This window comes from Apiospora aurea, assembly GCF_038362705.1.
Source record: "Apiospora aurea strain CBS 24483 chromosome Unknown utg000004l_segment0_segment0, whole genome shotgun sequence".
In the NCBI taxonomy this organism is placed as follows: domain Eukaryota; kingdom Fungi; phylum Ascomycota; class Sordariomycetes; order Amphisphaeriales; family Apiosporaceae; genus Apiospora; species Apiospora aurea.
Window position 1 is genome coordinate 3,699,470 of NW_027117391.1, and position 27,100 is coordinate 3,726,569.

Genomic DNA, 27,100 nt, shown 5'->3' on the forward strand with positions numbered 1-27,100 from the left:
TTGTCACCACTTCAGCTCATTCTGATCGGACCAATTCAACTAGTATCCCCTTAATGGCGAGAATGCTGCGTTTAGCATTACTTGCCATAAATGACCAACTGGTTCCCGATCTGTCCGATTAAATATTGTATCCATTCCGGGGTAGCTTAGGTATTATGTTTAAATAAGTATCTAGCCATCGTATTTAGTAGAATAAATATTATATATTAGTAGTATAAACAATTATTAATCCATACAGTACGGCATAAGACGATGGAAGCAGCGCTGTCGCCATTAAGGGGATACTGCGCGGTACGTTACGAGAGAAGATGATGATACAAAAAAGTGCATGTGGTATGTGCAAGGACTTTAGAGCTTATGTCGGAGGCGAATATCACATGAACACCGGTTTAAACAGATGTAATCAGTTGTTTATGTGGCGTCAGCTGATGACGCACTTACTGTAATACCCCTGAGCGATAAAGAGCATCCATTACACACAAAAGTAGAAAGAAGTCCTGTAAATTTTCAGTCATCTAGCCTACGTTGCGATAAATCCCAGCGCATGCCTTTCCGCTTCTTTCCAAAGTCCACCAAACTCTAGCTAACGATTTAGGTATATACCGTCTCGGTGAACTTGTTGAGAGACACTCCCTCCTTGGCCATATCCTGGCCCAGTTCGATAAGGAACTCCAGGGGCATCTCGACGAGGGTACCACGGACCCGGTTGAGCCAGTCCTTGAGCTCACGGACGCCGCCAGGGAACTCCTCGCGCACGACGTGGCCGTACGGGACCCGGCCGCGCTTCTCCTCCTCAGACATGTCCTCCTCGTTGCCGGGGACGATGAAGTGACGGCTGAAGAAGTCGTCGTACTGCTCCCAGTTGCGGACGTGGTCCGAGGGGACCGGGTGGAAGACCTTGTTGAAGATCTCGGTGTTGGAGCGGGCCGTGCCCGTCCAGAGGTCCCAGAACTCACGCGACATGGGGTCTTGGACGAGACGATCGGCAGGGGAGTCGAAGTCGTACATCTGCGGGTCGCGGTCGATGGGTGTCCAGTTCGCATTGGGACGGTCATGGGGCTGTGTTCTTTGTCAGTCTTATCCCCCTTTCAAAGCCACCGTAGAAATAATTTGTGTGACAACACTGTTTCTTACCTGGTGAGGCAACAGGCCAAGATGCTTTCTCCAAAGCTGGCGGCGCAATGTGGTGGCAAACTTGGAGGCCTGGTAGGGCTGTCCATTCATAGCCGACTCGACGGTCTCTCCGCCCTCGATTACAACGGCGATCTCAGAATCTAAGAGCAAAATAGTAAGTATAGAATCCAGATACACCGTGGATAGGCTACTTACCATGTGTGCCGAGCTGCGAACGATCATTCAAGTTCGCAGATCCACAGATAACAAGACGATCATCGGCGATCAAGACCTTCGAGTGAATGTACAGCTCCTCGCTTACGAAAGCGTTCAGCTCGGACTCTTCATCGCCATCCCATGGGATATCTATATTGCCATTGGCGTTAGTGATTATGCGTGGACGTTTGCGAATGCAAAGCCAGATAGCACGAGGAGATCTTACTATGCAGATCAGGGCCTGCGTTCATATAGCAAGCCGAGATCGAATCCCAGGTCAAGTCCTTAGCGTCATTGGCCGCCTCCTGATAACGTTCATATTGGCGGCCAGAGCCACCCTCACGCCCCTCGGATTGTCCGCCATAGGGGTAACCGCCCACCATGTCGTCGTGCTCGCGACGAGCACCTTCGTAAGAAACGCCGCTATCATTTTCCACCCTGCCCATGGTCGAGGATATGTTGATGCGGTCGTAGTTGCGGAGGTTGTAGAAGGTGATGTACTGTCTTGGGTCTTCGACGCCCTGCTGTTGCAAAGCTTCCATGATGCTGTGGCCGCCGCGGTTGATGGAGTTGTACTGAAACTCCATGATACCTCGTGTGCCCAAGGCACCGTCAGACTTCAAATCTCCAGCGAAAGCCGGGACAGCGGGCATCAGAACAATGAAGCGGAAGTCCTCGCGAGACTGGTGAGCTCTAACAATGCGATCCACAATCGCCCGGCCAATCTTGTTCTCGACAGGATGCTGCTCGTCAGACGTAGCTGTGATAAAGAACTGTGATTTCTTAGTAGGTGTCATGTCTCTCAAGATATGTGCTCTAAAATACCTGGTTCTCAATGTAGACGAAATGACGGGCATTTCCAATCGCCGCGATGTAGGCATTTGCAATGGAGTGCTCGGTCGGATGGCCCGCAGACCATTCCGTACAGCTGGCGTTTGGTGAGCACGTCTATATCCGTTTTTCAAGCAAGGGTTTGGGGGCCATACCTTCGGCAAAGTTGGATGGAGAGTTCTGAAGAGCCGCCACGGTGCTGCTCACTCAGTTCGCGTTCACCTTCACCTCCCTCGCCCATGTATCTCTGAAATCCGTGCGTAAGGCGATGACGGATGCCACCTTCCATGGGAGCTCCCCTATCTCCAGATCCAGTAAGTCCTCCCGTGCTGGAAAGCACAGGCTCGTACTTTCCAGGGTCCTTTCCGTTGTACTTCTGTTCCAAGATGAAGTTCCTGGGATCCATAAGTACACGCTAAAAGCAACCTGGGCAAATCAACGGAGACTTACCAGCGATCAGAAAAGTGATCAATCAGGTTGTGGACGATAGGTCCATTGAGAGAAATCGAAATGTCCGACCAACCCATGCGAGAACTCTGAGTGCGATCGACTATGTGTGCATTAGAATAGAAGTGTTTTGGGGGCGACTGGTGTAACTCACGTTTGTTATGATCCCAGTCGTTGACGCCCTCGAAGTCAAAAATTCTCGCATTGTTGTACTTTTAAGTTGATTGGGGTTAGATTTGGTATACAGGGAGGGAATGGAGCTGGGGAAGACTAACATCTTGACCCGGGAAGATGATGGCATCCAGGTTTCCGGGATGGGCGTCGGCAATTGGGTGGGAGTTGGTATCCCATCTTCCGAAGCACATGTCAAGGCCACCCATAAAGGCAATTGTGCGGTCAATGATGCAGAGCTTCTCATGATGTGCCCAGTAGAGAACGACATCGCCAGCAGATCCATAGAGGGTCTTCAAAGCGTCACCAGAGATCTTGTGGAGGGCTGCAGCATTGAAACCCTCCGTCAAGCCTTGGATTTCGGCCTCGAGGTCGGCCTTAGCGTCATTAACGCTAGGGATATGATCTGGATGCCTGAAAACCTGTATAGTCGAAGTTAGCTATAAGAGTACCAAACATTGTACCCAGATACAATGAAAGCAGAGCCACGACCACAAACGCAGGCAGTTTTGGGGGACTCGAACGTACCTTGATATTGGGATGCATGCCTTCGAGATGGTGTCTGGTGTGCTATGCGTTATCGTTAGTATAATACGAACCGGGCAAGGTTCGAAAGGCGCAACATACCGCCGAATCCACTGGGAGTCTTGACGTTAGTAGACGTCAAGTTATATCAAAGGGCCCAGAAGACTTACATGTCAAAGCTTGAGTAACCTCCTTGTAGACGATAATATTCACCTTGACTCCCCTATCGGCCGCCGCTCGGAGCATATGGTCAAGCCGATACTGCTCATTGCGCGAAGGGGGTCTTCGGAGATAGAGCTCGGGGCTTAGCCACCAATCGAGAATGTAAATGCTCTCTCGAGCCTCTGCATGCAATGTCAGAACGCATGCGGCTCGGGTGTATAGATGCAAAACGTACGCTCAAGGGCTACGGAAACCGCAAAGAAGTACGAGGCGCCATCGACGAACCACTTCACACCGCCGGAGGACTGGGGCGCAAAGGACTGGAAGCGATGGGACTGGCGAACCTCGTCCTGATGCTGGATCTGTGGAGTGAAATGGCCATTTTCTTCATGAGGCTGCTGCTGCTGTTCCTCGTGATTGTGTCCCTCCCTGTGGAATACCTCATCGAGCTTATGTTCGACCTTCTCCTCCAGCTTGTGGAACAGTCTATCCATCGTGGAGATGTAGATAGCAATAGACGAGTTGGTGAGTGGGTGGAGTCACCGTTGCTGCTTCTAGATGGTTCACGACGAAAAAGAGACAGAGGGAGAAAGAAATCCCTCCTAGCAATGAAACATGCACAAGCGGTCGTGATAAGAAATAAAAAGGAAGAGAAAAATGCTATTTGTAACCCGGGGTCGCCTACAGCTTGCTGAGATCAGCCAGCAGATGTCACGTTGAAACAAGATTGCTTAAAGCTGAAGGGGCCACGCTTGGCTGGCACGCATACGCATCACTGACAAACTCCAGCCAATGGCTCCGGCTCGGCCCATGTTTCGTTGTCGGTCTGCCCTATCCTAGCTTGGGCTGGGATGCCAGAGTGGCTCAGCGGAAGCCAGCTCAGAATACTGGCACCCGGACCCAGGTGGACTTCATTACTGTCCAGAGGTTGGTTCATGCTCGGGCAGTGGGGTTCGAGCTGCGATGGGGAACGCGATCAACCTGGGACACAACCTTAGGGACACACTGAATCTCCTGCTTGTCAACACGAGGAGGGGCTGGAGGGGGGAGGGGAATGGGAATGGGAATGCAAGGAAGCGATGAACCAACCCATGCACATACCATGTTTCACCAACACCAGCTTCATGCCCCTTCATGCTCGGGAAGTGTTGTTTGTGTTGCATGTTCGCCCATCTTACGTACCTATGTACAGACTAACCCCCACAAGCCGGCTGCCAACTTAGCCAAGGCGTGTCCAAGTACGACGTCGTGGTCAGTTCGGTGGATGTAAGTTTCCATGGTGCATACTTGGTTCGGCAGCTGGTGCGAACAAGCTTCAGCTGAACGCCAAGCCTGACGGCAAAAGTCACATTCGCAGGTCAACTCTACATTTTGACGTCCGACACACGGGCTAGACGGCTTTAATGGTCGTCATCCCATCGCCAATCTTTGGCTTCTGTCACTGGGAAGGCAATCCTTCAGCAGCTGGGATTGGCGGGGGGGCTGTCGCTCGAATCCTGGATCAACGGCCATGGTGGGGTTACGAAATCGAGTGCGCTCACCGCCCTGGCAGAAATGTGTCGGCTCCACTGTAATTTTGAAGATAGCGTACTGTAGATACGGAAGTTTGCGCGCTGGAGTCGAGGACAATTCTCCATCCCTCAACGAGAGTCGTGCTGTACGGTTTTTGCATGCGCAATTGGGAAGAGAGTAGACCAGTTGATCCGTCCACTTCCTTACATACTGCCAAGATTCTAAGGGGCTCATTCTCTTCAGGGCGAGCTATCGAAGATGGTTAAGAAGACACAGAAAGCCAGCAGCGGTAGCGGCAGCGGCAAAGGCTCTGCTATCACAGATTCCCGATTCGCCAACTTCCAAACCGATGAGCGGTTCCGTCTGCCATCGAGGAAACTTGGCAAGACCAAGGTCGATTCGCGATTCTCGAAAGTGCTGAAAGACGACGAGTTCACAGCTGCTGCGACTGTGGATCGATATGGAAGGAAGCTCAAGGCCGACAGCAAGAAGGAAGCCCTGAAGAAGCTATACGAAGCATCCGACGATGAAGATGACGAGGATGACGTCAAAGATGTCGAAGTCGAAGACGACGAAGTCGTCGAGAAAGAACTGAAGAAAGCCAGCAAGAACTATGACCCAGCGCGTGGAGGTGGCTTCTCTTCGTCCGAGTCCGAGTCCGACTCTGAAAGCGATGAAGAGGAGGAGGAGACTGCTGCGGAAGCTGCCACAAAAGCATCCTCGAGCATGCAACGTTTACGCGATGAAGATGCTGACGTCGAAACTGGCGAAGTGACGAGCAGACTGGCTGTTGTCAATATGGACTGGGACCATGTCAAGTCCCAAGATCTCATGGCGCTATTCTCGAGCTTTGTACCGAAAGGGGGCAAAATCGAGAGGATATCGATATATCCTAGCGAATTTGGCAAGGGTAGGATCGAGCGGGAAGAGCTTGAAGGCCCTCCCAAAGAGATCTTCAAGAAGAAAGCGGATTCCGAGGACGAGGGGTCAGAAGACGAGCCTGAAGATAGTGACGAGGACGAGGACGAAAAAATCAAGCAGGATCTGTTACAGGAGGAGGATGCCGACGACTTCAACAGTGATGCCCTTCGAAAATACCAACTCGACCGATTGCGATATTATTACGCCGTTGTCGATTGCAACAATGAGGCTTGCGCCGAGAGCATTTACCAAGCCACAGATGGTACAGAATACCAGACTACTTCAAACTTCCTTGATCTTCGCTTTATTCCCGACGGTGTCACCTTCGACGATGAGCCTCGAGATTCCTGCACCGAAGTCCCTGCATCGTACCGGCCTACCGAATATGTTACCGATGCGCTGCAGCACAGCAAAGTCAAGTTGACTTGGGAGTAAGTCCATCTACAATGGGATTGACAACCACAAATGCTAACCCGGCTCCCTAGTATGCACCCCGAAGAAGCTTCCCGAAAGGAAGATATCAAACGAGCATTCACGGGCAGTCGCTCTGACATTCAGGAGAACGACCTTCGGGCTTATCTTGCAAGCGATAGTGAAGACTCGGATGCAGGTGCCGATGGATTTGAGGCGGACGACGGGACACCAGCCGACGCGCCAAAGCTAAGCAAGAAAGAGCTTGCCCGGCAGCGAATGCGCGAGGCGCTTGGTCTCGGAGCTGAGGCATCAGCAAAATCCTCCAAGCAAGAGCCTACAGGTGAAATGGAGATGACGTTCACCACTGGTGACTTCGGAGGCGACGAGACCAAGACAGACGCGCCCGAAAACGAGACCACAGTTGAACGATACATGCGCAAGGAGCGGGAAAGGAAGGCTGCCAAGAAAGACAAAGCGCTTTCTAAACGTGATGGTGCTAAGCCCACTGAAGCACCCAAAGAAGAAAACACAGAACAAGATGGCGACCTTGGCTTCGATGACCCCTTCTTCACGACGGAAGGACCAGTCAAAGTGTCCAGGACCTCCCAGAAGAAGGAGGAGCGTCTAAAGAAGCGGGCCCAGAAAGAAGCCGAAGCTACCCAAGACGCCGCCGAGAAGGCTCGACTGCAGAAGCTCATGACCGATGACGCCACGGGTGCCGCTGAGCACCTGGACCATTTCGACATGAACGAGATTGCCCGGGCCGAGAAGCAGAAGGACAAGAAGAACAAGAAGAAGCAGAAGAGCAAGAAGAAGGACGGGGCCGATGACCGCGGCGGCCTGCAGCAGGACTTCGAGATGGACGTGGCGGACGAGCGTTTCAAGAAGGTCTTTGAAAGCCACGAGTACGCCATCGACCCGTCGGACCCCAAGTTCCAGGCTACGCCTGGTATGAAGAAGCTGCTGCAGGAGAGGAGGAAGCGGACGACCGGCGAGGAAGAGAAGTCGGATCGATCCAACAAAAAGGCCCGCCGAAATTAGACCGATAGACTTAGCATTTGTTGTTTACGAGGTCAATGCAAAACATGCCCAATACTATTCATGTATAGAGACGATTTAAAAAAAAACACCTTAGAGTAATGCGATGATGCATCACCATGCTTGTGCTTGTTGCACCCCTGTTGTTTTACAAAACGGACCTGTAAGAGACGCTTTGGCTTTGAACTCCAAACCAGCCCATATCCATTGTGATATTCTATATCAATAAACGTCCATTAAGCCAACTGTAAGTATTTAGACTTATATCCCCCGTCCCCCCTTCCTCCATCCCTTTCTATCTATCATTGTACCCCTGCCGTCGCATCGTCACCCCTAAAACGCAGGCTCTGCAGAATCGCCACGTGCACCTCAAAGCTAGAGCCGCGGGTCGCCCACCTCCCGAGCCTCGCGACCAAGGTGTCGCGCAGCGGCCGCAAAGGGAGCACGAGCGGCCGCAGCGGCGGGCAGCCGTCGGCCACCGTGAGCACGAGGACGCAGGCCAGGGCGTTTTGCGCGAGGGACCACAGGTGGGCGGACCGCCGCTCGAGCCGCTCGACTACATTGTACAGGTACGCGACGCACGACTCGATGCAGATCTCGGACCCGTCGAGGATTACTTGGGGTAGCGTGTCGACGGTTTGGGTTGGCATCGCTGCGGCTGCGGCCGCGGCCGCGGTCGAAGAAAACGGGTCCGGCTGAGAAATGATCTGCTGCTGATGCTGGCTGGCGGCGGCAGCTTGCATGACGAAAGGGCGGTGGATGAGGTACCGGGCTTCGTAATAACGGACCCTGAGGGCGCGACCCCTATCTGTCTCGATCGGCTCAACCCCCTTTGGAGGCCGCAGACCATCGGGTATAGAGTCATACCACTGCTCCAGCTGACGGTTGAGTTCAGAGCTCAAGGCCATCGTCTTTGGAAGGCTGAGCCCTTGGTATTGCCATATGCTCGACGCAGTAGTGTCGGAGGACGGGAACTGATGGGGCGAGGAAGCGGGAGGGGCCGAGTTCAGACCAGGCACCGCCTCTTGGGCGCCGTAGAGGGAGCTGAGGATGCGGTTGAGGAGTTGCCTCAGGGAAATTTCGGCGACGAAGCTTATGGTGTCGTTGGCATCGCTCATGTTCTGATTCATATTGCGCGGAAGGGACATCCTGTCCCCTAGCGGCTCGATGCCACTCCTGATGACATTCAGCTCCGCCGCTTGGTTACTACGGATGCATATGATGGATTAGACGGTTATATTCTATATGTGATAGATAAATATATACATATATATATGGGAATGCTCGAAGGACCGGAAGAAAAAGATTGCTCTGAACGAACCAGTCAATTAGAAAACAGAGCCAGAATATTTGAAGCTCGATATCATCACATTCTGTAAGGGATGACTGATGATGTCTTCTCTCGGTGCGTCAGCGAGTGAATGAGAATAAAGAAATATGACTGATGTGATGTGTGTGTGTGTGTGCTTACATTTCGAGGTGATCAAGAAACATTCGTGCAGCGAAGTACGCCATTTTCCCGCGAGGTAGAGGCCGACCCAGATATCCAAAGTATGTCGAGGCCAGCAATAAAGCTTGGCATATCGTCAAACTAGGTTGAAACGACCACGTAAAGAGGTGTAGAGTGATTTGCAGGGCCGGTTTGAAAAGCTGAAGACCTAGTGTGCTCTCATTCTCTTCCTCTTCAGGGGTAGTAACGGCAATAGTTCCCAAGGCGTATACACAAAGGCAAATGGCGGTTTCAATGTTGTATTCAGCCACGTTCTGGGTGGCCCTTGCCTGCCAAACACTGAATACATCTGGGCAGAAAAGGGGGTGGTGTGGGTGCACATGAAGGAAGTAGCTATTGGCAAGGTCGTTCGCAATGCTTTCTGGAAGCGCTGGCCAGCTCGCAGGGCTGTAGTTCACTGGATCGATAGCACTCGAAAAGGCATGACTCTGTTCCAAGGCAAAGAAGAAGTTCCACGGGTACCTCCCAAGCTGCTCGCGTATTCCTGGGGCCAAGAAGAGGCTACTCGTCAGACTGACGCCCCTGGGGATGAGAAATTGATGCGCGTCTTGCAGGTCGTCTGCTGATGGATGAGGAGGATCAAGGAAGCTTGAGGCAGCCTGATGGATCAGAGGAAAGGAGCCGGATCGTTGGGACGGGGAGAAGGCCGGGCTGGATTGAGGCGACAGTTGTCGTAACTGTTGACTTTGCTGTTCCAGGAGAGCCTCTATTCTGGAGAGACGGTCCACCACAGCCGAAGGGCTGGCGTCTTCGATCCTGAATGGGTTATATTTGTTATCGCGTGTTTTCTCAAGGTTGGGGAGAGCTTCTTTACCTATCAGCCGGGAGCTCCTTGTAGACACAGTCGGCGTTGGAATCTCTGCATGTAGAGCAAGGGCGTTCGCCGTCGCATTTTCTCTTCCTATATCTATCAGAACGCCTCACATCAGAAACCTCCTGCGCTGTCAAGATGCTTTCTTGCGTACCGGCAGAAGTCACAAGCCAGCAAGGCCCTCTTGCGCGTATAATTCATTGACACTGGTTCCTGGCTTCAGATTAAATACAAAGCCACAGCTGTTCGGCGTTTGGCGCGGGTTATAGGCGATGGGATCTGATAGTGTCAGCAAGCTTGTTGGTAAGTAGAATGATTACAACTCAACTTCAACTGTCACCGGTCACACATCCGGGATATCACACCTTATTTACGAGTATAGTGCTGGCAAGTTATACCTGGGAGGAGTTGCGATCCCGAGAGACAGGTGGCAAATCACCGACGCCACGGAGCTCTGTGATTGTAGGCAGCAGCGTAGTCAAACATAGATATAGTGGAAACACACCACAGGGTCTGGTTTATTCGGTTCCATAAAGGATAATACGGGGTACCTCACCACAAGAGCCCTCGATCTACTGCAATCAGTAACACTCCTGAAGCTTCCATAACTCAGGGATACAACGACAGTACATCGATACAAGTTGCAATGTCTACTTACCAAGTAGCTATAACTCGTCATCGTGCCATCTTCTTGGCCAGCAGAAGAACTTCATACGATACAACCTTACTTTTGTTTAACCCACACACAGCCAATGTATAAGGGCAGGATTTAGCCGGTAACATCCCACTGGCATGAAGCATGACAAATACCAGTACATTGATAGTATGCTTTCGGTCGGCCAGATGGGTGCGAGCGCAGATACGTCGTTGAATCCGGCGGTGCAGTCGCGGTCTATCCGAGGGTGTTGGAGGTGGACGGCGGAGATAACATGTGGTTCGGATCGGTCAGCAATTCGGAGCCAAGAAGATGCACACGCGCGCATGTGAGTAGGTAAGTTCCTATTACCAAGGGCCAGCAATCGGCACGAATCGCCTGTTTTGGAAAAGAAGCCCAAATCGGGTCTCCCTCCGGCTGCGCGGGCGTGGTTCGCGTGCATCAAATGCTGACGTAGAAGCGACCCGGCTTCGTGGGTTGCACACTCGACTTGGAAGTCCTGACTCCTGAGTCTCTCAGTCACTCGACGTATTGCCTGCGCCCTTCGAACATAAGCCGCCCCCAAAAAATCAAAATCACCAATAAGGGCCAAGCATACATCTGCAACCAGGGCTCTGCTCGGATTTGGAATGCATAAAGGCAGGTGACTCCCGGCTGGATGCGAGGCCATACATTAATCTACCCAAATGGAAACTATCATTTTCATATCCCGCAGGCATGTAGGCAAGTTCGAAGCTGCGCTTCGAAGCCCGATGGAACAGAGTTACACTCAGCCTGGCGCCGCAGCTCGGGCGCATAGTCACGTCGGAGATCCGGTGCCCTGCCGGCGTGTTCAGTTGTCGTGCTTACCCAATAGGATTTGGTAGAGCTGTCTCGTCTGTCGCTGTTTACTTGGCCCGATGTGAGTTTGTTCTGACCACCCCGACAACGCCGTCGGGGATGGAAGCAACGGCTTCACCGCCTTGGCCGCCACCTTCAATGCTGTGATTCGGCCAAGTTAGCATGCAAAAGAGAAAGACGAGCAGGGGCATGGGCCAGTAGATCCCCAGACTCCGAGCAATATGCGATGATCAGCATATCAGAAAAGGGAGGAGGGGGAGGGGGGAGGGGGCGATTGTTGACCCGTTGAGCAACACTGCGCGTTTAATTTACGTGGGCATACTTTGTCAGCATGCCAGCCTTGTTTCAGCCTCTACCTCACGATCTGCATACATTAATCCGACCTCACTCCAACCCGTTCGCTGCTAGGGCCGCAGCAGGCCCTGGTTTTTGATGGGTGCTTTGCTTTGTCAGAAGAATAACCAATACATCCGAATGGGCAGCATCGAGTCACCGAGCCAATCGAGCGGCATCGCCGATGCACCTGACCCAGCGCGGAATAGATGCTGTAAGCCGACTTTACCACCCGTCCGTCCAGAAACAACTCGAACAATCTGTGATATCTATCACCTACGTGTCTTAGCATGCAGGCTATTATCGACGGCCAAACCTGCCCCCATTCCATAGGTGGATTTGTCAAGACCAAGATTTTCTAGTCATACGAAACAAATGTAATCTCACAACGGTGACATTGGGGAAGCCAAGCCAACAAATCGTGATAGCACCCTCTCTCCCCAGCACGGCTTCTTGGTGCATTCGTTCCCCGGGAAGATGGGTCACAGGTGGCAGGACCCCGAAGTCGTATCTTACGCAAGCCACCCGCTTCCAATGCCTTGCCCCTGCTGTAGAAACCTGTCTATCACTGTCGCTTTGGGTCTTTCCATATTGCCACAGACAGGCTCCAGGATTTCGTTACAAGCAGTGAACAGGCGAACCTCAGTCCCATGTATCTATCCTGCAGTGGCCGGCCGTCATTCCATACCAGAACGGGGATGATGCGTTCGCCCTTAGCAAACGTGACCGGAGAGGGTACGGGACGTTGCCAACCTCGGCCAGAGCTGCAAATAGGGAGCATGCGACTAAGTCGCCAGGGTTGCGCAGCACGCAAAGCCGTAGCGCCGCCAACACGAACAATGCATGTCACTCAGGTCGCTAGAAAAGCATCGAGTGTGTAGTACCAGCTGAGGTGCAATTCAATTGCTTAATAAGTTGGGCTGTCTCATTCGCCCTTCAATCGAAATATGTACAGGAAAGTAAAGTCCATCGAGGTCCCCTGTCCATCGACACCATCCACCAATGCAGAAGAGAAGTAATTAGTAAATGCCAGCACGCAGATGCCCATACTGCATACCGTCAAGGCCTGCAGGAGAAAACAATGTCTGCGTATACCAGCACGGCGAGAAGGTATTGAAGGTATCTTAAAATAGGATGCAAAAAGGTGGGCGGGCACTGGCAAGCAACGTCTCAAACCAGCACAGAACAAAGAAAGGAACAACCTTATGAGTTTCTCCACTATCTGATTTACTGGCGAAGGGTACTTGAGAACGGATATCGAACCTCGTCTTTTTTCTCTTCATAGCTCATCTCATCGTATCGCGTCTTGCTGTAGGCTTTGCCTCAAAGGTCTAATGCCCCTTCAGCAGGTGGCGGCGAAAGCTTAGAGAGCCAGGGCTGCCAAAGCGGCAACACCAAGGACAAAGGCGACCACGGGGCGCTGGCTGTTGCTGGACGCAGTGACAGGAGTGGAGTTGGTGGCGCTGGCAGAAGGTAAGACGTTACTGGCAGACGTAGTCAAAGACGTGCTGTTAGCACCAGATTCAGATATGGGAACTATCACTTTGGTGGTGTAAGTGGTGCAGTTCGTTGAGTAGCTCGAGATCGCAGCGGCGAAGGAAGTGGTGCTAGCAGGAACAACGAGGCTGCTGGTCGCGCTCGTGGGCCTAGCCACCGAGCTGGAAGAGGTAGACGCGGAGCTGACTGCGGAGCTGGGTGAAGTTATAGCTTCGGGGGTTGCGGAGCTGGTGGTTGGCGCAGTGCTTGGGGAGGTTGTGGTCGCAGCAGCAACAGAAGTCGTCGACATCAGCGACTTGGGAAGCTTGCCTCCGCAGGCCTCATCGCCATTCTTGCAGCACCAGGTAGCGCCCTTTCCATCATTGGCACAGTAGTAGCCTGCGTCACAAGCGTCTAAAGCTCTGTTAGTTTGAGTGGACAACACCTGCGATATGAACTCCCAACTTACTGCCATTCGTGCCTCCCTGACAGCACGTCTGGCCGACAGTGGGGTTGAAGCAGTGGACCTGATCGTCCTGGGAGCCGCACTGCTCAAAGCCCTTGCCGCAAGCCTCGGCGCAGGTGGTTCCCGAGCCACACAGGGTCTCGGCAGGTTGGTATTCACCACCGTCGTCACGGCGTTGTAGACCGAAGATGTCTCTGACCGACATCTTGGCAACATCCAGTTGGTAGGGTTGAGGCGCAGGGTCAGCGATGGCATGACCCGCCAGGGCCACGAAGGCAAGAGGGGACAGCGCGTTGAAAAGCATACTGTCGAAGTTGATGTATGGTGAACCAAGAAGGGACTGAGCCTGCTCTGCTTCTGTCTAGGTCGAGTCGAAGGTAGGAGGTGCAAAGAAAGTGAGTAGGTAGAGCGTAGGTCGGTCTTATGTAAAGAATGACTGGGTGTGAAGCGAACGGATGCTCTTAGGAGAACAATAGGGTACAACACGGCTGATAATCAGATACCAACAATCGCGACGCAAAAAGGGCGAAACCGAAGGAGAGGAAAGGTCGAAAAGGGCACAGACGATGTAGGTCGGGCGTAGAGCTTGGTGATATAAGTTGAACGGTGGTCGGTGGTACGGGAGTGGTGCTATGGTCCCCCCAGAAGAAGTCCCTCGTCCCTCCAACGGCGGGCGCCTGTCGGTGGTCACTCCCTGTCACTTTGCACTGGCCGGTGGATCCTGCGTAATTTCTGTCCACTATAACCCCAGATCTAGGGATTCTCTAGGTTAAGTCGTGCCGTCCGTCCAGGGATCCCATGCGCTCTGTCTGTCACTTCTCGACTATCTCTACTAGATTGAGCATTGAAAGAAAGCACAGCTCAGTGCATCCCTCCTTTCCTACCTGCTGCGAACATGTATGCTGGGTGTGGCCAAGGTTTTTTTTTTTTTTTTTTTTTGAATTAGACAGGACAGCAAACGGCATCCGCTTGAGTGTACATCCAAAGTGGGATTGAAACGTGGGAGGGACGGCACGCGGACCGCAGCCAGTTAGTCATCCTAACTCAGTACACAGCCAGCACTGCCAAGTGCTCTCTTTCTCCGTTCGGCGTTCAATTTCATGTTTGATTACAGTGTGCCATGAGAGCTCTGGCAGAATGGATCTGTGTACCTGTCTGCCTGTCATCGATCCTCTCGTCTATGTCGAGGTTCTCCGGTTGGGGGCCGCGCATGCCGTCAAATCTGAGGCTGCCACAGCCGAGGTACCTGGCATTAGACGCCCGTATGTGAATACATAATAGGTACAGAGTGTTAATTGGATACGATGACCTCCAGCCCTATTTGCGCTTGCCCCTGCATCGCGAAGAAAAAGAAACGTAGTTGCGCTTCCTTCGCCACGCTAACAACATCTGGTAGCATGTACCTGACAGGCTTATAGGTGGACAGAGTTCAAATAGTTATTGCAACGACAGGCGCGAGGAAGCGGCGGGGACCGTTGAAAATACCTAGCGACCGGCTTACTTAAGGTTAAGCGCTGCAAATGCAACATGAATTCTACAGGCACCCATCAATCGACAATCTGGTCATCAGTCCTGGCACCATGCGGCGCTAGGCTTGGATCAGGGCCTAAAGTTCGAAGCTCAGATGCTAAAGCGATCAGTCGCCAGGAACAGTTGGCAATCCGTGGCCTGATTCGCCGGGAGATCGTATCCCTGTCTCCTTGGCGTTTCAGAACCTGGTCCCACGGTGAGGCATCGCCAGAAGATTCAGTGGCATGGCATTGATGCTAAATTTACGGAGCCAGGGGTAAATGCTCCTCGCCTACCACCCTATCGCTGCCTGCTGAACGGGCTGCATTTGATGCCACCTCCCACAGCGCTGCATGTAGGTAAGTGCATACTCGCACGATCATTGCATGCCAGGCGTTAGGAAGGAAAGTCACCACGTCATATTGCATCAATTGGTTGACCACGCGAGAAAAAAAAAAAAAATTCACCAGTGCCAGTGCCGGTACAGCACACACCTGATGATGCATGCATGCTGGATGCGGCTATCCGTCGATTTTTCAACACAAAACCGTACCTCTGCTGCCAGTGGTAAGCCTGCGGCGCCGCAGGATGGCCCCCAATCCTGCAATTCCAAGTACGACGTAGACGATAAGATGAGTGATACCAACGGTACACGATGATTGAATGTGCGAGCTGGTTCCTCTCCAGTGCAACCATCCCATTCGCTTAATGTCCCGCATCCGGCGGGAAGCAGAATAGTCTTGCCACACACACATGCGTTTTGCTGCTGTACTAGAACCACCGGGTGCGAATAGGGGCCAATGGGGGAACGCTGGTGATAGCTTAGGTTTGCAACAGTGTCGGGGGTAGCGTCTACATTCTGGTAACGTGAACCTCATCGTGACCTTGTGTGTTGCGGGGCGTTGCATTTGAGCTACGATCTGCCTGTGTGCGTAGGTATGCAACCCCTGCTCATGCAAACGCACGAAGCTATGTACGCTCAGATCTCTCGCCAACGCTCGCATTATAATAACCGCACATGATTGATACCGTTGTTACGTCTAATGGCCAGTGGGCAAAGCTGTCTGGCTGGGTATGTAGATAATAGTCACCGAAATCTTGTCGATGTCCCTTCTCCAAACCGATCCCGTTACCAAGGGCATGATGCTTCTACCCGGGGATCGTAACACGTCGTCCTTAGACGGCCTCCATAGACTCAACCACTACGCCGGTAATTTTATCGCAAAGGCTAGAACAAGACGCACCCGCACCCGTGGATCGTTCCTCAGCTTCGTTTTATCTAAGCCGGCCACCCCTGCTACGGGCCAGGGTAAAAAACAAAATAATAATAATACTATAATATAGAAACAATTTAATAAAAAAATAATAATAAATTCTAAAAATACTAAATTAATTATATAATACCTCGATGGTGCTCTCGGCATTATTTTTAGAGTTAAATTTAATTATAATAGCGTTTTATACCGACGGTAATATAATTACTATTAAACTTTCCTGTGTATCCTTTACTATTTCCTTTTATGTACGATGTATATTTATTATCGTTATATATTTCTAATTAGGGTCGGGGATTACTTTTTTTCCTCTTTTTTTCTTTTTTCTCTTTTTAAATTTACTTTTAAAATAAACTTTTCGTGCTTTAAATTATTAATTTAACTCGTTAAAGTATTAAAACTTTTTCGAGCTTTTTAAATAAATAACGCCGAGTAGTATTATCGAATATAATATTATTACTAGTAAATAAAGTGGTGAGTTATTTAATTTACCGAGAGCTAGTTAGTATTATTAATTTATAAGAGGTAAATTAAGCGTGTAAATCGATCGGTGGTAGTTTAAAAGGTTTAGCTTAAGCTTATCGGTTCGTATCCTTTTTAAGTTTACTATTTAAAGGCTTATTAATATTACGAGGGAAAATACCGGTGGCTTTTTAATTATTTAATATATTAATTTTTTAAAAGGCTATTTTACGAACTTCGCATTAGCACTAAATAAAGTTTTTTATTTTTTATTATTGTATTTTAAAGCTTTAAGCAGCGGAGAGTTATTATCCGGTGGAACTTTTTTTAATATATAGAAAAAGCCGAGATTAAAGGGTTAAAAGAGGTGTAAAGTGTAAGTAGAAAGGAAGAGGAGTTAAATTTTATTGTCTAGATATTTTAATATAAACTTTATAGTAGCGTGGCTAGAATAATTATTTAATATAAAAAGCTTCTATTAATCCCCCTATACCGGCGTAGTTTAAGGGATAAAGATTTTTTTAAGCTATATAAGCGTTAGTTTATTATTCGTTCACTTTTTCGGTAACGCTATAAAGAGTTAATTTTTAATTTCCGCCGTTAAGTCCTCTTTCATTATTAGGAATTATTATTATTAAACCGATAACGTGGTTTATTATTATACGATATATATTATTTAGCGACGTACTTTAATTTAATTTTAATATAATTAAACTTTAACGCGTAATACCTTTATAACTATAATACTTAATTAATCCTAAGAAGATTAAATAATTTTAATAATTTAAGCGATATAAAACGAATCGAATTAAATAAGCTAAAGAGTAATAATAAAAGTTTATAATATACCTAAATTAACTTTACGTTATCGAATCTACGGTTAAACTTTAAAATACGAAATCCGATTAAAATAATATAAAGTAAATTCAATTAAAAAGGAGGTATTTCGTAAGTATATAATTAATTTAAATATTTAAAGGATGTTTCCCGATTTCGTTGATATAAAAAATATAGTTAATCTCTTTATTACGTCGCGCGGCGGCGACCGCGTTAATAAATATTAAGTTAAGTACTTTATTAATTATAACCCGGATTTAAAGATTAAAGTAAATCGTCGATATAATTATTAAAGGGTTTTTTATAAAGATTTTAAAGTTATTTTTACCTAATTTACGCTGGTTACGAATATAAAGGCGAAATATAGGTTCGTTAACGAAAATATTTAGAATTTTAACGAGACCGGTTTTATAATAAATATAATCGGGTTAATATTCATTATAATACGCGCCGAGCGGCGTAGAAAAGCGAAATCGGTTTAGCCTAGTAATCGAGAATAGGTAATAGCGATTAAATATATTAATTTATAAGATTAATATATTCCACCGTTTTTAATCGTTTAAAGTTAATATTACCTTATAAATTAATCTTATAAAACCGACTTACCGGGCGATTAAATAATTAAACTAATTATTAATAGTTAAATTAATACCGAAATAGGTTTAAATTAAATTAATCGCTTCGATAAATATATTAAATCGTAAACGAAAGGTCGTTACCGTTTTTTAATTTTTAATAGTTACGAGAGTTATATTTCGGCCGAATTTAAAGTATACTATTAAAATAACGATATTATTATTATTAATATACCTCTTTATTTATTATACTTACTTTAACTTTTCGATATAGTATTTTATTCGTTTTTAAAGCGTGTTTATTCGAAAGAAATCGAGTTATTTATTAAGGTTTTTATAAACTATATTATTAAGCTCGAGTTTTTTATTACTTTTAAAGCCGCGCATTTTACTGTTTTTATAGAAATTAACATTAAATCTAGATTTAACGTATTTAATTTAATACCTTATAACCTTAACGAAGTAATTAATAAGCTAAATATATATTTTTAAATGTTTACACTTAACCTATCCCGTTTAGGGACGGCTAGTACTTATAACCCTTAAACGCTATTTAACCCTTAATAAATGACTAAACACTTTACTTATATTTAAAAAAGGGTGTTTATCTATTAAGAAAGCTTTTCGGCGCCGATTTTAAATATAATAAATTAAATAGCGAAGGGTATAATTAAAATAGCTTATAAAATAACCTTTATACGTAATAAAATATATATATTAAAGGAGGTTAATTTAGCACTTTTTAAGCGCCGGAGAGCTAAAAAATCGCAAGTTTAATTTAAAGGAGCCCTTATTATTAAGGAATTTTAATAGCTATGAAACGAGAAGGTAAAAAGGAAGCGTTTAATGCTCGATAAAAATAAAAATAAGGGTTCGTTAAAACGGAGGGCGATTAATAAAAGGCGTTATAATATTTATAATAAAATAGATTATAATACGTAAATATATAAAAAGGATATAAAATTAAGCGAGGAATCGGATAATAAATAATTTTAATTAATTTTAAGCGTTATAATTAAATTAATTTATATAAAAGGGTCGAGAAGTAGAAAAAGTGCGTCGTGAAGTAATATACGTTACGTAGTAATAAACTACGTTAACCTTTTAAATATAATTAACGGTAAGAGGGTTTAATTATTTATGTTAACGTACTTAATAATTAATATTTATTCGCGATTAATAGAGTTTTTAATAATAATTCATTTTAAATTAATAAGACCGATTATTATTTAATTATTACTAAGGTTAGTTTAATTACTTATCTCGTTAACCTTATAAATATACTCGATAAAAGTGTTATAAATAAAGTTATAATTAAGTTTATTAATGAACTTTCGTATATTTTCCTCGAAGGTTATTATAACTCGTTTAAAATTTATCGATTTTAAAAGAATAGAATTAATTAATAAATAGCGCTTATAAAACTTTTTACTTAGTTCTTTTTAAATACGATATTATTACCGGCGGCTTTAAATATACGTTAAGCGAAGATTTAAAAGATATAATAAAAAAATAAAATGCCGAGAATATATTACGTAAAGGTTTAAAATATAATTCGAGCTTCTTTAATTATAAAAAGGGCTTAAAAAGATTTATTTCTCTCTTAAATTATTGAACGGCCTTATATCCGCGCGGAAATCGTGGTTCATAAAATATTATATAGTTTCGCGGCGAATTTAATTAATCGATTATTTAAAATAGTTTAAATCGTAGCCTATAGCTTTTTCTCGTTAATTATTATTATAAATAAAAAGAGAAGAGGAAAAGGAATAGAATATTACGACTTAACTTAATTATACGACCTAGACCTACTTTTACGGAACGGCTCGATAATACCCCGCGGCGCGTATTAATTAAATAAACTTAAGTAAGTCTTTTTATAATTAACGCACGTAATTAATATAAAGCCGGAAATATTAGTACGTAGCTAAGATAATCACCGAGTAGCCGTAGTATATTTCGAATAGTATAAAACGTACTTCGGAGCTATTATAATAAACAATTATATTACGTAAGTATAAATTAAAAAAGATTACGACGCGCTTAATAATTTAAAAGCGACGAGATTATAAAAATCGTAGTAATCCCCGTAATAACGAAATTATAAAAGATAAGATAATTCTCTCGATTAATAAAAAAGAAATTAAATATATAATTATAACGTGGTTTACCACTACGCGACGCATATTACTTAGCGACGCACCTTTTTTACTTCTCGACCTTTTTATATAAATTAATTTAATTATAACGCTTAAAATTAATTAAAACTATTTATTATTCGATTTTTCGCTTAATTCTATATTTTTTTATATATTCGCGTATTATAACCTGTTTCGCCGTAAACATTACAGCGCTTTTTACCGGTCGCTCTCCGTTTCGACGAACCTTTATTTTTATTTTTATTAAGCGTTAAACGCTTTTTTTTACTTTTTCGTTTTATAACTATTAAAATTCCTTAATAATAAGGGCTCTTTTAAACTAAATTCGTAACTTTTTAACTTTCCGGCGCTTAAAAAATATTAAATTAGCCTCTTTTAATATATATATTTTATCGCGTATAAGGATTATTTTATAAGCTATTTTAATTATACTTTTCGCTATTTAGTTTACTGTATTTAAAATCGGCGTCGAAAAGCTTTTTTAATAAGTAAACACCTTTTTTTAATATAAATAAAATACTTAGTTATTTATTAAGGGTTAAACGGCGTTTAAAAGTCGTAAGTACTAGCCGTCCCTAAACAGGATAGGTTAAATATAAACGTCCGGAAACGCATATTTAACTTATTAATTACCTCGTTAAAATTATAAGGTATTAAACTAAATACGTTAAATCTAAATTTAATATTAGCTTCCGTAAAAATAGTAAAATACGCGGCTTTAAAAATAATAAAAAACTCGAGCTTAGTAATATAGTTTATAAAAGCTTTAATAAATAGCTCGATTTTTTTCGAATAAATATACTTTAAAGGCGAATAAAGTACTATATTAAAAAGTTAAAATAAATGCGATAAATAAAAAGGTATATTAATAATAATAATATCGTTATCCTAGTAATATACCTCGAATTCGGCCGAAATATAGCTTTTGTGGCCGTTAAAAATTAAAAAGCGGTAGCGACCCTTCGTTTACGATCTAGTATATTTATCGAAGTGCTTAATTTAGTTTAGGCCTATTTCGTTATTAATTTAACTATTAAAAGTCGGCTTAATTATTTAATTACCCGGTAAATCGGTTTCGCGGGATTAGTTTATAAGGTAATATTAAACTTAAATAATTAAAAACGGCGAAATATATTAGCTTTACGAATTAATATATTTAATCGCCGTTACTTATTTTTAATTATTAAACTAAACCGATTTCGTTTTTCTACGCCGCTCGGCGCGTATTACGACGAATATTAACCCGATTATATTTATTATAAAACCGGTTTCGTCGAAATTTTAAATATTTTCGTTAACGATCCCGTATTTCGCTTTTATATTCGCGATTAACGTAAACTAAATAGAAATAACTTTGGAATTTTCGTAAAAAGCTTTCTAATAATTATACCGACGATTTATTTTAATCTTTAAATCCGGGTTACGGTCGATAAAACGCTTAACCTAATATTTATTAACGCGGTCGCCGCCGCGTAACGCGGTAAAAAAATTAGCTATATTTTCTATATTAACGAAATCGGGAGGCATTCCTCGAATATTTAGATTAATTTTATATTTACGAAGTACCTCTTTTTTAATTAAATTTATTTTACGTCGTTTCGATCGGATTTCGCGTTTTAAAGTTCGGCCGTAAATTCGATAGCGTAAAATTAATTCGGGTATATTATAAACTTTTATTATTACTTTTTAATTTATTTAATTCGGTCCGTTTCGTATCGCTTAAATTATTAAAATTATCCGATCTTTTTAAGATTAATTAGGCATTATAGTTATAAAAGTATTACGCGTTAAAGTTTAATTATATTAGAATTAAATTAAGGTGCGTCGCTAAGTAATATATGTCGCGTAGTGGTAAACCACGTTAAACGTTTTTTATATATTTTATATAAATATTTTCTATTTTAATAATTAATTTAAACATTAATCTTTACTTATTAATAAAGTATATACCTTAATAATTTATTATAATACTATAAGCTACGCTTTAATATTTATTTAAAACTTAATTACTTTATTATTTTATTAATAATATAATTTTATTACTCGTTTAAATACTTTTTCGTATAAACTAATATAAACCCGCGTACGTTCTATTAGGTTTTTATTAAACCCTTAATAAGTATTATTATATTTTAATTACTTTTATTTTTACGAGTTATTCTTTAAACTTAAAGCAATATTCGATATTATAATACTTTAAACCTTAGCCGGAAATACCGTTAATAACCCTACGGGAAAACCTAATATTTTTATAATAATTTAATATTTATAAGTATAGTTTAAATAAGTAAAAAATAAGAACGTTTAGCTCGTCGAATAGATCACTATTATACTTATCCTAACTTTAAGATACGGTGGGTTTAAACTTACGCCCCCGTAAACTTACGATAATAAAGAAAAAAACGTCTAAGGTTTTTTTTACGTAGGTTAAAACTTATTTACGCTTTTATGCCTAGTTATAATATTATTACTAAATAAAATAAAGTTTTATATACCGTACAATTCTTTAAAAGAAACGTACTTATATAGTTCGAACTTATTATACGCGATTATTTTAATAACCCTGATAAAAATAATTAAAAAAATAATACTAAAAACCTTTTCCGTAGTTATACCGGGTTTAAAAAGAAATTAAAAGCTATTTTCGGAAATCCCGATAAAATCCGGACTATAGAACGAATACTTATATAATTTAAATAAAAAGGATCGGTATTTTAATACGCCGCTAAATTTAAATAAATCTTTTTTAAAATGAAATAAAACGACGATAATGTTTTAATGATACTTTTTTACGCCGGGCTGCGAAAAAAGTAAAGAACGAAGTAAACCGGGAGGATAAACCGGATAATTTCGATAATTATATTAAAAGGATTATTAAAATTAATAACCGATTATATAAATAACGATTTAAGCGACGAGAATACTAAGGATTTCGAGTTAATAATAATAAATTAAAGGCTAATAATAAATAATTTATTTAATAATAAGCATTAAAAAAAACCTCCTTTAATTACTATAACGGACTTATAAACCTCGACGTAACTTAATGTAATAAGAATAATAAAAAATAAAACGTTACTTATTATAATTATTAAAAAAATATTACGCTAGGGATTATTAAAATAAAAAAACATTTAAACTAATATTTAAAAAACGATATATTAACGTTCTTAAAGAAAAATCGGCTATAGAAGCTATTAAAAGAAATAAAGAAGTATTATATAATAACCTCTCTTAAATAGCCTATTATAATAATAACTATATTACCTACTTAGTAAAGAAAAAAAACCGGATAATTCTTTAAAAAACCACGAAAAAAAAACAAGGAGCATAAAACCGTGGCTAGAATACGCCGAATAAACCCTAATAACTTCGACTTAGATATTAATAGTATCGAGGGATAACGGGTAAACCTTAGATAATTTATCGAGATGCCTTTAAATAATTTTATAACCGAATTATTTAAATTTTAAGACTTTAATAATAACGGGTAAATCGTTATCTTAGGAATACTTTGCCCGGAATCGAAAATAAAACGATAGTAACTTATTACGGAAAGGTTTAATTAAAGAATTTACGCTAATTACGCCGTCGAAAACGACCTTTAGGTTTCGCCCGCTAATAATATATATTTTACGCTCTTTTAAATTTTATATATACACGACGAATATATAGAGTATTTTAAGGAGAAATTTATAAACGAATAGTTTCTTTAATAAATTAAGCGAACACTTATTATACGCTTATATTTAAACTATTTAATTAAAAAAGTTAAGACGTTTATATTTAACCATTAAAAAGCTTACTTAGTAATAAAAAAAAACCTTAAATAGCCCAGGAAATACTATTTAAAAGAACAGCTATAAAACTAATATAACTAATTATAATACATAATATACGCTTACGATAAAATTACGATATTATAGTAAATATACGAAAACACGACGCTCGAAACGTAATTAACGATAAAACTAAAATTATTAAAAGTATTCCGCTATAAAGCCTATAACGCGCTACTATTAATTAATAACGTTTTATAATAACGATTTTTTTAATAATAAAAAGAAAAACCATTAAAATTATAAAATAAATAAATTAATTATTAATAAACGATAACGTGGTTTACTACTACACGACGTATATTACTTAGCGACGCACCTTAATTTAATTCTAATATAATTAAACTTTAACGCGTAATACTTTTATAACTATAATAATTAATTAATCCTAAGAAAATCGGATAGTTTTAATAATTTAAACAATACGAAACGGACCGAATTAAATAAACTAAAAAGTAGTAATAAAAGCTTATAATATACCCGAATTAATTTTACGCTATTAAATTTACGGCCGAACTTTAAAACGCGAAATTTAACCGAAATAACGTAAAATAAATTTAATTAAAAAAGAGGTACTTCGTAAATATATAATTAATTTAAATATTTAAGGGATACCTCCCGATTTCGCTAATATAAAAGATATAGCTAATTTTTTTATCGCGTCGCGTGGCGGCGATCGCGTTAATAAGTACTAGGTTAAGCGTTTTATCGATTATAACCCGGATTTAAAGATTAAAATAAATCGTCGATACAATTATTAAAGGGCTTTTTATAAAAGTTTTAAAGTTATTTCTATTTAATTTACGTTAATCGCGAATATAAAAGCGAAATATAGAATTGTCGATAAAGATATTTAGAATTTCGACGAAACCGGCTTTATAATAAGCATAATCGGGTTAATATTTATCGTAATACGCGCTAAACGGTATAAAAAGGCGAAATCGATTTAATTTAATAATCGAGAATAGGTAACAGCGATTAAATATATTAATTTATAAGGTTAATATATTTCGCTATTTTTAATCGTTTAAAACTAATATTACCTCGCGAATTAATCCCGCGAAACCGATTTACTAAGCGATTAAGTAATTAAGCCGATTTTTAATGACTAAATTAATAACGAAACAGGCCTAAATTAAATTAAGCATTTTAATAAACATACTAAATCGTAAACGAAAGGTCGTTATCGCCTCTTAATTTTTAACGGCTACGAAAACTATATTTCGGTTAAATTTAAGGTATATTACTAAAATAATAATATTATTACTATTAATATACCTCCTTATTTATCGTATTTATTTTAACCTCTCGATATAGTACTTTATTCGCCTTTAAAGCGTATTTATTCGAAAAAAATTAAGTTATTTATTAAAGCTTTTATAAACTATATTACTAAGCTTAAATTCTTTATCGCCTTTAAAGCCGCGTATTTTATTATTTTTATAGAAACTAACATTAAATTTAAATTTAATGCATTTAATTTAATACCTTATAACCTTAACGAGGTAATTAATAAGTTAAATATATATCTTTAAAAGTTTATATTTAACCTATCCCGTTTAAAGACGGCTAATACTTATAACCTTTAAACGCCGTTTAACCCCTAATAAATAATTAAGTACTCTACTTATATTAAAAAAGGGTATCTATTTATTAAAAAAGCTCTCCGACGCCGATTTTAAATATAATAAACTAAATAACGAAAGGTATAATTAAAATAACCTATAAAATAACCTTTATACGTAATAAAATATATATATTAAAGGAGGTTAATTTAGCACTTTTTAAGCATTAAAAAACTAAAAAGTTATAAGTTTAGCTTAAAAAAGCCCTTATTATTAAAGAATTTTAATAGTTATAAAACGAAAAAATAAAAAAAGCGTTCAACGCCTAATAAAAATAAAAATAAAGGTTCGTCGAAACGGAGGGCGACCGGTAAAAAGCGTTATAATATTTACGGCGAAATAAATTATAATACGAGAATATATAAAAAAAATATAAAATTAAGAGAAGAATCGAATAGCGAGTAATTTTAATTAATTTTAAGCGTTATAATTAAATTAATTTATATAAAAAAATCGAGAAATAAAAAAGGTGTATCGCTAAGTGATATATATCGCGTAGTAGTAAACCACGTTATTTTAAACTAAATATAAGTATTTTAATATAATAAGAGCAGAGGGAACGGGGCGCTTACGTACCGGTTCCGGCTTTATTTCGCCGCCTTATATATAAAGAGACCTAGGCCCCTTAAAAATATAAAAGGATAAGCGCTAGCTTTATTTTTTTACTACCTTTTACTTATTGTTATTATTTAAATTCGTATATTTTTTATAATTTTAACGCTTTTATAATAACGTACCTAGTAATAATATCGACCTCGAAAAAAAAGGGTAAAGCCTTTATAAAGTGCGCCTTTTCCGACCTAAACCCGAGTAAAAAAAGCTTTAAAGACGCCCCGAATTTATTGTAAAAAAATCCTTTTAAACCTATAAATAATGCCGTAATTAAAGCCTTAAGCACTACGGGACTAAAAAAGTTTCCTTTCGAATCCTTTTAAACACGTTTATAAAAAAGATAAAGTAATTTATAACGAGCCGCACCTCGTTTAAATAGCGTTTTTAAAAAACTTAATAATTAATGATTACGTTCTAACCACGTAAGGAATAATAAAAACCCTTTTTCGCTTTTATTACTTTTAGACAGCGGCGGTGACACCTTTTTAGCACCCGATAAGCGCGATTAAAACTTAAATTATTTTAACGACGATATAGAGGGGCTTTATCGGTTAACGATTCGGATATAAATTTTAATAAACCTATTAAATTCCGTTACGAATAATTAAGCTTAATTTTTATATAAGCGTAATAAAAAGGTTAAATCGAGGAGCTAAGAATAATTTATAAAGCGATATTAAAACTATATCGATGTTCGCGCGCGCGTATCCTATATACTCGTAGTTAAATAACGTTAAAAATAAAACAATAATTCCGGTTTAAAATAA

General features: G+C 41.7%; 4 protein-coding genes across 4 annotated transcripts; 1 reads left to right on the forward strand and 3 right to left on the reverse strand.

Annotated features, from left to right (window-relative positions):
* Positions 1-591: 591 nt before the first annotated feature.
* PG986_005955 (phospholipase D2) lies at positions 592-3,959 on the reverse strand (the record flags this gene model as incomplete). Its single annotated transcript, XM_066842177.1, has 13 exons — positions 592-1,059; positions 1,135-1,274; positions 1,330-1,479; positions 1,556-2,102; positions 2,155-2,257; positions 2,316-2,555; positions 2,611-2,710; positions 2,762-2,819; positions 2,883-3,192; positions 3,307-3,348; positions 3,406-3,424; positions 3,474-3,647; positions 3,701-3,959. 13 exons carry the CDS (start codon positions 3,957-3,959, stop codon positions 592-594), a joined length of 2,610 nt encoding a protein of 869 aa, XP_066702039.1.
* Positions 3,960-5,235: 1,276 nt separating this feature from the next.
* Positions 5,236-7,353, forward strand: PG986_005956 (uncharacterized protein; the record flags this gene model as incomplete). The annotated part of the gene is made up of 2 exons (XM_066842178.1): positions 5,236-6,329; positions 6,384-7,353. The coding sequence occupies 2 exons, from the start codon at positions 5,236-5,238 to the stop codon at positions 7,351-7,353; spliced, it is 2,064 nt and encodes a 687-aa protein (XP_066702040.1).
* Positions 7,354-7,652: 299 nt separating this feature from the next.
* Positions 7,653-9,872, reverse strand: PG986_005957 (uncharacterized protein; the record flags this gene model as incomplete). Its single annotated transcript, XM_066842179.1, has 4 exons — positions 7,653-8,556; positions 8,822-9,616; positions 9,675-9,719; positions 9,826-9,872. 4 exons carry the CDS (start codon positions 9,870-9,872, stop codon positions 7,653-7,655), a joined length of 1,791 nt encoding a protein of 596 aa, XP_066702041.1.
* Positions 9,873-12,862: 2,990 nt separating this feature from the next.
* PG986_005958 (uncharacterized protein) lies at positions 12,863-13,745 on the reverse strand (the record flags this gene model as incomplete). The annotated part of the gene is made up of 2 exons (XM_066842180.1): positions 12,863-13,389; positions 13,445-13,745. The coding sequence occupies 2 exons, from the start codon at positions 13,743-13,745 to the stop codon at positions 12,863-12,865; spliced, it is 828 nt and encodes a 275-aa protein (XP_066702042.1).
* Positions 13,746-27,100: the final 13,355 nt, after the last annotated feature.